This window comes from Astatotilapia calliptera, chromosome 14 (assembly GCF_900246225.1).
Source record: "Astatotilapia calliptera chromosome 14, fAstCal1.2, whole genome shotgun sequence".
Classification (NCBI taxonomy): domain Eukaryota; kingdom Metazoa; phylum Chordata; class Actinopteri; order Cichliformes; family Cichlidae; genus Astatotilapia; species Astatotilapia calliptera.
In genome coordinates, this window is record NC_039315.1 from 17,819,690 (window position 1) to 17,832,697 (window position 13,008).

The 13,008-nt window shown below is 42.9% G+C and overlaps 1 protein-coding gene across 2 annotated transcripts in view; it reads right to left on the bottom strand.

Annotated features, from left to right (window-relative positions):
- Positions 1–3,553: 3,553 nt before the first annotated feature.
- Positions 3,554–13,008, bottom strand: part of sik2b (salt-inducible kinase 2b) — a 51,275-nt gene continuing 41,820 nt past the window's right edge. Inside the window, exons 12-15 of one of the 2 annotated variants that reach the window (XM_026193437.1) lie at positions 12,039–12,196; positions 11,010–11,123; positions 10,742–10,830; positions 3,554–9,016 (exon numbers count right to left, since the gene is read on the bottom strand). In XM_026193437.1, the coding sequence (XP_026049222.1) occupies positions 8,371–9,016; positions 10,742–10,830; positions 11,010–11,123; positions 12,039–12,196 (1,007 nt within the window). In that variant the 3' untranslated portion in view covers positions 3,554–8,370. Of the gene's footprint in view, positions 9,017–10,741; positions 10,834–11,009; positions 11,124–12,038; positions 12,197–13,008 lie in introns of both variants that reach the window. The other variant, XM_026193436.1, reaches the window with a different exon arrangement.

The window sequence follows — 13,008 nt, forward strand, 5'->3', positions numbered from 1 at the left end:
TCATGTGTGCTGGGATTTTCTGACTCTGTCCATCTGCTGGCTAGCATGTGATCAGTGTGCATTCAGTGGAGGAGGAAATGGGAGCGCTGCGTGACCTTCCTTCGAACAGGAGATCATTTTAGAGAAGAAAATCTTCGGCAGATGCCCTGCAGAGCCATAGCATTTACCTCAAACTCACTTACTGCAAAGCCTGCAGTGGGCTTTTAGAGGTTTTTATTAATACATTTATTTATTTTTTAGATGAATTACATTATGAAGAAAAGAAAATGCATCGCTTGTTACAGAAGTTTAGTTTCTCCTCTGCATTTGAGAGAGTATTTGTCTCTCTCTCTCTTTTTTGGTGCATCTCTAATCCTGAACAGTGCTGTGATCTCCTGCTCTAAAAGACGCAGTAGGATGTTGTCATCCACCCTCCTCCCGTTGTCATGACAACCATTGATGTCATTACAGTATACTTTGGCCTGATGAGTGAACAGGCTTCTGATATTGTAATATTTTACCGAGGGGAGGAAAAAAAAGATTACACTGTCTGTTATTGTATCAGCCTTCTTTTCTCTGTCTGTCACAGGCAGCCTGCTGGAGGTCTCAGCAGCATTCCACTGTGCTGGTGAATACGTTCTATAAATACCCACGTTTGACTGGAAAATGGTGCCGTCTTTTAGGGAAATTTGCCGGCGAGGTTGCACTTTTCAAAGGCGAAATTAAAAGTGCATCAAAATAGCCCGGTGTTGTCATCTCCTGTAATGCAGAGCTCACAGACTAAACATGAGTTTGACTCAGCAGTACCAGCAGCATGTTGTGCACATGGTCTGATCCCAGGAAAAGAAGTGAGACCCTGGTTTCCATGGACAGATTGACCCCTGCCTTCCCCTCCCCCCTGCTGCCCTCCACCCACATCACCTACCTCTGGTGGTGTATTAGTGGGATTAGCTGTTCTCTGTCTGAGTGGGCTGATTGGATTGACGTGGTCTCTCTACATGATCCCTTTCCACTCAAGAGGGAGCGAGCCTCTGCACTGAAACAGCTTTGAGAACTTCTTCTGCTTTCTCGAAGCACATTTTGCTCCAAATGTGTTTACAGGCTGGAGATCTGCAGCTGAGGTCAACCAATCGGAGCTCTGCTCGGGACAGCCCCCTCCCCTTCCTCAGGTGCACTTTACTATCAGAACAAAAAAGGTGTTTGAGTTTCATGCAGTTTGCTAAATATTGACAGATGATTGCCATGGAGATGGACTAAACGTGATATGAGAGCAGTGATCTCTCTGACTGGTCGGGCCTTTGGGTCGCATCAGTGGTGATGAATTATTCAGCCTCTCCTGCTCCGTTAACGCCGAGCGTAAAAGAGACGTGCAAAATCGCTGCAGTTGCTCACAGCTGGTTGTACAACAGAGAGGCAGAGTGTGAGTTTGTTGTCTAATTGATATGTGGTTGTGGTGTTTTAATCAGATAAATGTGCATTCAGTATTTATGGTTAACGACTCCCAAGGAACACAAAAAAGTATTTAGGGAAGCAGATATTTTTGCTCCATGATGTCACCTGTTTGTCTGCCTTGTTACAGCTCTTTGAAATAAGAAGTTCTGCCATTTATTTTGGGGTAATGGGCCTTTTAAAGCTGTTGTTGTCAGTGTTAAGTTGATTATCTTTAGCATTATGTCTCTTTAAAGGCAGATGAGAATGAAAAAGCGTGTTTGTTGCTTCAAAGAACTGAACAGTTTAACTCCAGGCCTGCTCTCGTTAGAGACCACTCAGTATATTAGATTTTAAACACTTCTGTTGTTGGGAATGGAGGAATACACATTTCCTTTAAAGCGTTTGACTTTGAGGAAATGAGTTAGGGATAAAGGTGTCACATCAGAATAAAACAAAAGTACTCTATGGTGAAACTAGACCCCTGTATCTTCTTGGGGCTTTGTTTACAGGCTTTGGAAAACCTAGCCCGTGAGAAAAGATTTTGACCAATTGTAGGTCTTTTCAGACCTGATTACATGACTTGTATAAAAAGCAAAAAAGCAAAAACAAAAAAAAATCCAAAACAAAAAAAACACTCTTAAGATGGAGGATGTGGTGGCACACTTCAATTCGCTTTTCAATTCAAGAGTTGCCCCAAGGCACTTTTATATTGAAAAGTAAAGACTCTACAATATTAGAAAGAAATTGGTTTAGTAGTGGGCTTGCAGGACTGGAATCCTGTGTTATTTTTAACCTGCACGTGAATGTGACTGTCTGGGGGGAGGGGCTTAGAGAGAGGAGCAGGAGGGCGTCTTATATTTTCAGTTTCTGGCAATTTCTTCCTTACTATATTTCTTCCCCCCTTAGCCTTAAAAATGTCCTTTTTGATAAAGCATAGTTCCTAGTCGAGATAGTTCCTAGGCAATAGGCCTAGGCTGCTGGTGTCCTCCCACAATGCACTGTTTCTTCTTCGATCAACTTTTCCACTCAATGTCTTTGTAGAGCACTCTGGTTTTAATCATTAGTTATTATTAAACTGTGGCTCTCTTCCAGTTTCTGTCCCATCGTCTTCCCCTCAACCTCAACCGGTATCAGCAGGTTTCCCCTCCGTGTCCTGTTCTGCTGGAGTTTCCTTCCTGTTAAAAAGACGTTTTTCCTTCCCACTGTTGCCACAGTGTTTGCTCATTTTTCAAATAAAGACTATTCTCTGTAAACCCTAGAGATGGTCATGTGGGAAAATCCCAGTGGATCAGCAGTTTCTGAAATACTTGGACTCACTTGGCCATGTTTTAAAGTCAAGCCAAACAGGTGTACCTAATAAAGTGGCCAGTGGGTTATATTACCTTTAATTTCAATCATCACTAGCACATAAATCCTTCACATATATAATCAATTGTCAACTTTGATTAATTCAGTTAAAATGACTATGTTACAGTCCCTGATAATGCATCGCTTTAGATGGAGAGACTCTTGGGGGATGGCTGTTACGAGGGAAGGCAGCCCAGAAACTTTGCCAGCAGCACACATCGTTGTGTGCCTCAACTTTCGGTCTTTTACCCAGGCGAATCTGCCATTTTCCTTCCTTGGTTAAGTTTAGGGATTAGAGATCGATCTAGATTATCATTTTAAGTTTGGGACACATCATCACAAAAATACAAAAAATGCCTGCAAGTATTTCAAAAGCGTGTTACACATTTCTCCTATTAATATCAGTTCAGGATGCTTTGAGTGTTTCTTTTACAACGTTCCTGCCAACAATGAAAGTGTTCACTGGTATCAAGAAAGTTTTACTTGGCAAGTCTCAAACTGGAGAATATAAACTTTAATGCTGCACCTGAACCGGTTTTGTGGCTTCTGCTAAATTGTCCACATTGAGAAGATTAGCTCTGGTTGAAGCGGTTTCAGGTTCAGGTATGACTCAACTGCTTATACAGAGCGCTGAGCGTGATTCATTAACCCACGCCTCCGCCGCGCCACTGTGGGGCACTATCAGTCGGCTGCAGTGTGAAGTTATAGGACAACTGGACTAAGTGGAGAAAACTCGCCAACTACCAGGATGAACGGCGTTGTTGCAAAGAGACACTCACACACAAACACAAGACTCTTCTGTTCAATAAACCTTTTTAATCTCAACAGCAAGTTAGCTTATGTGTGGTCAACATCAATGAAGGTAAATATAAAACTGGATTTCTATTGATAGATTTTTTGTTGTCAGCAGGAGGTGAAATTATACTTGGAAACACATCAACTAGAATCTTCATGACTGTAGTCTTCCACTAGAGAAATATTGCTATAATACTTTTAAATGGCATACACTGATTGACCAATAAGAAAAAAAAAAGCAAGGTAGAGAAGCTGACAAAGAAGCTCCAAAACTCCACACGGTGGGTCGTACAGGGAAACTTCTGAGCGACTTTGGTTTTGTACCTTTGTAAAACCTGGCTCTACTTACTTTCAGAAAAAAGAAGAAGAAAATAATACAGAAGAGGAAGAAATAATCATCGTAAAATAAACAACAAAAAAAAAGGGTCCGACAGGAAGTATTGGTGCCATTTCAAAATCAATTTAGACTGAAAATACGAAAAAGTAAAAGGCACACTGAACACTATTCACGTTTAACACAAAATCCGGTGCAAACCGAGCGCGCGCCGACGATTCATTACACCCCTAATCTGTACACAGAACACGTCATAATAAACTCAAACGTGTTGCTTTTTCTTGAATTAAAAACAACATTTGAAGAAAGTGTTACTACATCAGGTCTTTTTTTGAAAGCCTTTTTTTTTCTCCGTTGTCATTTTGTTTCCATTATTGTTGGGGAAGAGAGCGGAGAAAAAGGTGTCTCCTTACAGATCTGCGGTTCGTTTTTAATCTGCAGGGGAAAAAACAAGCAGAGCAAAAACGAACCCTTCCCACCTTCTCCTCTCTCGCTACATCTCTTCTTCCCCTTTGCTGTCAAAGTGCTCCAGTATTTCAAACTTCCACAGATCATCCTGTAGCCGTTGACAAAATGAAAAACAATTATCGCAATATTCACTTCAAGGAGAAATCCACCCTTTAATGCTCTTGCACCACCATTATTAACAATCTAATGCTCTTCAAACCTCAGAGTAATTATTTCATTGTAAACAAAGCTCACACACTTCAGCGGACTTCATTCTTTCTAAAGGACAATTTCAGCATGACCCACAAACTGGGTGTGAGCTTATTTGCGTCAATAAAATGTGGGCAGATAACACCATAAACACATCCAGCTCACGGACTAGTTTTATAAAGTCAAGGGTGGGACTGTTAATGCAACCACAAGACTTGTTTTACAACAGGTCTTCTAGCTTCAGTGCACTCTGGTCTATTGAGGCCATTGTTTCTGAAGGTGATATCTTTGCTCATTTGACTGTTAAATGTGGAAAATGGTGACTTACTAAGCTCTCTCTTAAATCCTGAGGGACTGACGTCAGAACTCTACTACAGTGTTTGCTATAGAGGTGGCATTATTCAAGTAAAGGGTTCTCAAAATTTTGTGGCCAAGGACGCCAACACCATTTTAATCCAGTCTGATCTTGGGTTCGCTGGATGATGTTGGGTGACTCATTTCTCCTCACAGGCTAATAAGCCAAGCTACCTAGCAGCAAGAACAGGTCGTTGCAACCTGAGAGAGGTGACTTCATGACAGATGTGGTGTGTCAGAGTCTTTCGGAGCTTCTACTGGCTAAAACAAAATGTGGGAGGGAATGAGGTTTGTCCACATCAGTGGTGCTCTCTTGTTTTTAACGATACACCACAATTCTACTGCGAGAACCAGAGAGTGAGTTAAAGAAATGAGGTTTGTCACTCTCATTACTTGAACGCTGCCTGTCATGTTAAATGTTCTATGACCACAGGTTGCGTGGGGGGCGTGAGTGTATTCCCTGCATTAGATCAATCAAGTCAACTGCATTAAAAACGTGGTTGGTTTTGCTGCTAGCAGACTGCAGCGGTCTCTGATGCCGACATGTCTGCAAATACCCACTACCAGCTGAGGCCTACTTAAGCGGGAAGATGTAAGATGCAAAGAAGAAATGGGGAATATTTTGCCTTCAAAGTGAAAGCCATCGTGTTTCAACTGTCTCCTTTTCTGGTCTGCATCGCACCTGCAGCTGGCGAGCATCTGTGGACAATTTGCCGTGTACCATGCAAACTACAGGCGACCGTGGTAACCTGCTAGCAGCCAAAGCAATCGCAAAGCTTTGGGCAGGGCATGCGCATTTTTCCTTAGTAACGCTCACTGACTAACTGAAACGTCTTGAAACCTGAGTGAATGACGGCCTAGTCACTGGACCATGATTGCCACAGTGACAGGTTAATGTCAGTATCTGGTAAAACCTCAATAATATTTGAGTTTTGGACAGTTGATGAGAAATATCAATGAGCTGGGTTGTGATACTTAAAGCAAGATGAGCATTTTTCCACTGCCACTCAAAAAACCAAACAACTAGATGGCCAATGAAATAATCAGCAGATTGTTTAATTGGTTAATTAATTACAGACGATCTGCTGTGGAACAGTGTTAAAGCATTTTAGGATGGATTTTCCTTTCAGTCTTAACCAACACTGCAGCCCCAGTTGGTCCACATTATTTTCCCTTCACTGAAAACTGTTAACTGTAAAATCACCTTCTTCACTCCGGGTCAATGCCGTCCACAACGCGAGGGGGACTGCCTCGTCTACAAACACTTCTAAAGGCTAACTCATATGACCACTGAAGGTGACAGTGTAGCAGATGGTCACAGTCCTATTCTCTATTATTGTGATCATTTTTCAAAAAAAATCATCATAATCATCTGTCAGAGAAGATGCGTCTGTGTTTTTCAAGTAGATTGAACACAGTCCGAGTGCTGTGAAGAAATTAAAAACAAAACAAAACAAATATATAATCTCTCATTCTTGTTGCTGGCTTGCTGTCAGTCAGAGTGGTGGTGAGCCAACAGTCAAGATCCAGTGTGTGCTGACTGATGTTCTGCTAACAGAAGCCTTAGCGTAGGAGAGAACACATTCTTTAATAAAATCTAATGCAGGGGGCTCTTTCAGGGGTCGTTTCATTGTTATAAACATCATCCATGATTAAAAACAACACAGTGGCATGACTGGAGCATTGAGGATGTAAACCAGAATTAATCTAAAAGCTACTACTGCACTGTGTTATTCTGAATAAAGCTGTCAATACAGTGTTTGTCTAGTTCAGCAATGATAACAAATGCTGTGAAAATTATGAATTCTGGATTGTGCAAACACACCGACGCACACGCACGCACACATTTACACCGAGTACTGTGCAAAAGGTTTCAGGAACTTTCAATTCAATTGTTTCGTTTCTTTGCCAGCAGGGCGGCCCTGATCTCCATCGCTGAATCAGTATGACGTAAAAAGTCATCGCGTTCTCCAAGATGCTCGCAACAACCTACCTGCCAAGTACCTGGGAAGGTTGCGTGCGAGTGTACCAAAGAGAATCAGTTCTGTTTTAAAGGTCGAGGGCGCTCAAACCCGATTTAAAGCCTAAAACTTTTGCACAGTACCATCCAAACAGCTGTTTCCGAGTTCGTCCCTGCACTTCTGTGGAAAGTAAGCGAGAGATTATCTCCTGGTTACATCATCGGCTCAAGTGATGTCACTTCTGACGACACGGAGGGCCCCGGGAACCAATCAGAGCTGGCTGTACTGGTGAGGCTATTTTCATTCACAAATCCCCCTCCATATTAAGGATTAATATTGCTTCAGTATTGCCACAAAAACAAAAAACAAGACAGAGTAATATCGACTGTTTCACATCGCAGCTTCCTGATCCTAACGTTTTAATTACGTCAGCCCTCATTTATCAGGCACACGCATGACCCACAATTCAACTGCTAAACAAAGGTGTAGCCATTTCGTCGCAAAAACTGATGGTCATCTCCGCCAGTACAATAACAGCTGGAGCTGGCAGCTGTGTGCAGCTGGATTGAATGATAAAAAAGCAGTTCAGTAGTGTAAGAAAATCAGGATCAGTAGTTACAATGAGCTAAAAAAAAATGCATATCACACATAGCTTACATTAATATTCTCATTAGTCAACCCACGTAATAGCTTGGAGACATGGTTAAAAGCAAAAATGTAGCAGGTTTAGGTACGGTTTAGGTACTGAGAGGTTTAATGTATAATGATAGTGTTGGAGCCTATGCATGAGAGCCATGTTGGGCTTTGTACATTAGTGTTTAAATAACTTCTATAACTGCAAAAAAGCCAAAAACACTGTGGGCATCTTCATGGTACCGTGATAAATGAGGGCCAATTTCTATTTTCTTTTTTTTTTTTACAATATTTTTTTTCTAAAACTACCAGTTTCTTAGAAGGAGAAAAAAAAGTCAAAGTGTTTTGAGAACCAGTCTATTGTTGTTGATGGTGTCCTGTTTTAAATACAAAAAGCACTGCCAGCCATTGTGCTTTTGGTTGCCACACAGTCGGGTCTTAAATGAGTTTGCTTCCAAACCATAGTTGACTCGCTGCGCTCCATCGGCCTCCGGGATGTGCGGCATCCCAACCCCCCCCATTGGGCTGCACGGCGCAGTACTCACACAACGTACGTGACAACAGCAACCTCGCCGAGTCAGTACAGTGAAACTCCCGCTGTGCCACATACCGGGCCTCTTCCTGCCTCACAGGGCTGATGAGAACGAGAACAGAGGAGACGAGGGAGAAAGGGAGGTAGGTTAAGGGAGGATTCTGGTAGAAAGGTCGAGGTTCGTCACAACTAAGAAATGAAGTTTGTATTAGTTGCACAAAAATTAACACTTCCTTCCCTTGTTGCTACGCTTATGGCCTCCACTTACATCTCCATTCTCTCTGCTCTCAATGCTGTGTGGATTCTCATTTCTTAATACTGCATTCTATAAAGCCCCTCAGCTGGCTTTAGTTGACCAGTACGAAGCCATGCTGCGAGTCCACAGTCTCCATCATCTCACTGTCCAAGAGGGAGCCCTGCAGCTCAGGTAAGCCCAAGCCGTCAGACTGCCCAGAAGCAGCCAAAACTCCACCCATAACTCCGGTATTAACCTCTCCTCCAGCAGGTGGGGGCAGGCAGGCGGGATCCAGTGAGAACTCGTACTGCTCTGGCAGAAGAGCCTCAGTGGAGGGCCCCAGGACCTGCTGCTCGCAGCTTCCAGGGTAGCTGAAGCCCAGGCTGCTGGCAGCAGCTTCATGAGGCTGAGGGTGGTGGAACTGGTGGTGGAGGTGAGATCCTGGAGGCAGATGTTGGGTGTAGTGGTGATGGGTCATGTAGGCATCATAACCCAGGGCCTCGCCTGGTTCCATCACAGGGCTCAGGTTATGAGCGTGGCTGAATGGAGGTGAGGCCTGAGGGCTGCCCTGCTGCTGGGCCTGAGGCTGGTGGGTGGCTGACATGGGGGAGCCCTGAGGGGAACTTTGGGATGCCGCTGGGTCCAGCGGAGTGCTGCCTGTTGGGTAGGATCCTTCATCAATCTGCATCTGGTTGAAGTAGGTCTGCAGCCCCATGCCTTGTGATTGCTGCTGCAGGTACATCCTCTTCTGATGCAGTCTGCCGGGAGAACAGGTGTAACTCAATTCAAGCAAGATAACACTTTGAATCAAGACAAGTTGAAACAAAAATTTTTCAGAGCACAAAATATAAAACCCCAATTCCCCCAAAAATGATGGCGCATCAGATAGAATCTAAAAAACAGAATGCAATGATTTCCAGATCTCATAAACCCATATTTCATTCACAGCAGATCATAGAAAACATATCAAATGTACCACTTTAAGAGAAAAATATTAGTTCATTTTGAATTTGATGGCAGAAACATGTCTCAAAGCTGGGACAGGGCCATGTTTACCACTGTGTAGCATCTACTCTTCTTTCAGCAACAGTCAGCAAACATCTGGGAACTGAGGAACACAGCTGCTGGACGTTTGGGGCAGGAATGTTGTCCTGTTCTTGATTGACACAGGATTTTAGATGCTCAACAGTCCTTGGTCTACTTTGCTGTATTTATTGTTTCCTGATGTGTCAAAGGTTTTTAACCAATGAAAGGTCTTGACTGCAGGCAGCACCCAGACAATCTGCTATGAAGTGACGCTGTTGTAATAGATGCAGAATGTAGTTTAGCATCATCTGGCTGAACTATCGAAGCCACATGTTACCTGTATATACCTTCAGCACTGACGATGCCTTTCCAGATGTGCAAGCTGATCATTCCAGAGGAACTGATGCATACTATCAGAGATGCAACGCTAATAAAACTCACGTATTGCTTCGTCTTTGTATGATGCATTTGTTTGCATGGTGAACTGTGTTCATGGACAATGGTTTCTGGAAATCATTCTGAGCCTATGCAGTGATTTTCATGACAGAATCAGGCCTGTTTTTAATGCAGTGCCATCATCTGGGGCCCAAACCTCATCTCTTGCGCACAGAGATTTTTCCAGATCTCTGTGCGTCTTTTGAAGACAATATGTACTCTATGATGATATATGAAGTTTCCAAATTTCTACACCGAGAAACATTATTCTGAAATTGTTCCACAATTTTTAGATGCTGTTTTAGATGCTGATCTTTACTCAACCTATCTAAAATGTTCTTTTTATGCCCAATCATGTGACTGACCTGCTTACATTTAGCTGAAATTGTTGCAAAATGCTCCTCAAGCTGTTTTTTAAAGCACTACTATACTTTTCCAGCCTTTTGTTTCCTCATATCACCAATGTTGCAACCATCAAATTAAGAATGAGCCAATATGTTGTTATGAAATGATAAAACATCTCAAGTTAAACATCTAATCATTATTGCTCATGCGTCACGATTTGTTAATCAAATCAAAATGATCGGCTGTATTTGGTGACAGTTGAATAACCAATCAAGCAATCTGAGTTTAGTAGATGTCGCACAGAAGACACCGTGTCTCTAAGCCGGATACATGAAAAATAGCAAAAGAAAAATGGTTGGAAGCATGGATGAGATCAGTGTGGCAGTAGAAATTGTCTACTTAAAGGTATGACAAGTCCTACTTTTCTTACTAACAGTGCAACCCGCCTTATCCAACTACAGAAAAAGTCCAGGAAAACAAACAAACCAAAAAAAAAAAGCTATATTCTTGGATTCCTTGTTTTTAAAACAAAAGAAGTTTAAAAATTTAGATTGAAAATTATTTTTGCTTCAAATCTCAACAGGGAAAGACCACCACAGCTACGCTAACACAACAGCAATAAAGAAAATCCCTGATAATATTTCATACAGTGAAAAACATTTTCCAGTGCCATTTACCTGTGTTCCTGCAGCTGTTGCTCTAAACTTCGAGGAGTCTCCTTACAGAAAACCTGGCAGCTAGCAGGACTGTTGGCCAAGACGTTGGCCTTCTGGGTACAAGAGAGATTTGGACTGATGATTGGGTTTGAGATAAATACCTTGGTAACGATCTTAACTTTACAAATTATATCACTGAACGTTACGCAAAACAGTCATTTGGCTCAATAAGAAATGTCTATCAGGTATAAATACAGGCATAATGAGAGTAGGTTGTAGGAGACTGTACCTGTAGTCTGTGTGTGAGGTAATGTGTCTCCAAACTCTGTCTGCGGGACAGCAGAGGCGGCTGCGGCCCACCTTGGTATAACGCTAGGCCTTCCTGCTGCTTGCATGCTTCACCCTTCAATCAAAAATATGAAGCATTAGGACAAGGGCCGAGATCCCCTCTGCTGCCGGTTAATAAAGCTTTAAGTGAATTATCTTTGCTGTCTCCTGCCCAAATGCCTGTGTGGTGACTGATCAGCCAGATGCCTTGCTCTAAATGGCATGCACCATTGGGATTACACATTAGGTAAATGAAATGAAAGCAAATTAAAAGGATGATGGGGCCTGAGCATCATAACCAACAAAGAGCTGCTTCATTGCATTATGAGAGGTGGACAAAAGGAAAACTACTAGATCAATAATATTGAATGGGTTGCATTGTTGTATTTTGTCATGTTTCTCAGGTCTTTGTCTGAATTTCTACGAACATTATTGCTAAGGATTGTCTTATTGCATTGGAGTCACACTGGGTTAAATATGTACACTTGGGTTTTAAGGGGTATTTATTATTTTCTTCTTTTTTTTGGGTTGTATGGAAGCCCCAAACGCAATTTCATTGTTCTTGACAATGACAATAAATAAATAAATACTAAATCTTGTCGGCCAGTACGACTAATTTTGCTTGCTTTTTCTCCCCTTGCATTATTACACTGTGCTTGTATCATTTAGTATCAATGTGTGCCTGTCTTTTTGTGTCAATGCAGTTCCAGCCACTACTATGGGTATGTCTGGCCGACTGCAACAATGGCTGTATTCTTTTTAGCCAAGGCTCCAGGCTCCAGGCCCCAGGGGGACAGGAGACAGTAAACAAGCCACAGTTGGCTGCCTCTCCTGGGGTTACACAACAGCCTGGGTGCGTTTTTTTTTTTTTTTTTTTTTGGTGACACGGGGTCAGGACAGTAGATGAGGCTGAATGTGACAACAGGTTTTGAAAGAGAAGGAACTGTGTGTGTGTGTGTGTGTTTGTGCGTGATTATGCAGCAGGACTGACCTCGAGGAGGTTGTGCAAGTGGTGCTGTGGTCCCAAGGGGTCCATGGTGACCCCATCCCCAGAGCCCATCTGCTCCACCAGCAGCTGGACTTTGTTCAGCTCCAGGATGCCTTTGGTCCTCGCCAAGTTCTGAAGGTGCTGCCGAAATGCGACTAGACCTGAGAGCACAGACGAATCCCCACAAAACAGAGTCAGCATTGATTTGTGCACTTGATCAATAGAATCACTCTTTTTTTTTTTTTATTTCCACAACAGGAAGTCAAAGTTTCGAGCCTTTCTCAGAGCCAGGCTTAGCAGTCACTGACGCAAGCAAGCTGGTTGACTGGTTAGTGCTTTTCATAGCCCTTACGAACATTGTGCTTGCATGCACGTCACAAGCTGCGGCTCCTGTGCGTTTGTGTATGCACATATATGACAGCATCTCCGTGTGAGCGCTTGTGTGTGCGCAACGGCAAGTAGCTGAGATAAGACCCATCCAGTGGTGACGAGCTGTGGCTGCGAACGATAGGACCTGACTCACTGTGATGGTGGGAGTTATTTAAAACCAGAGTCAGCAGTCTGACGCAAAAGAATCCACCACATCAACACTCTCCAAAGAGGATTACGAAAAATAAATAAATAACTGACACAACCAAGTGGGAGCGCGCGGTACAGACTGTCACCGTGGAGCCAGGGAAGAAACACACATTTCTGAAATGTAATTTTAGATTCTACTGGGCTAAAGTGCAGGTGATTTATAACCAGCAGGCACAGAATAAAGTAGCAGCGAAGGGTGGAGGAGGAGGGGCGAGAAACTGAGAGGTAGATAGTTGTTTAACATTCTCTTATATTTTGGCTTCTCTTTGATGTGAAGGGGAAACAAATCCTGCCTGCCGCAGACTGAAACTTTGAATAGAGAAAGAAAAGCAAGCCAGGGAACGAGTATGTGAAGAGGGAGAAAGAGAGAGAAAATGACTGAGGATGGGAGGGG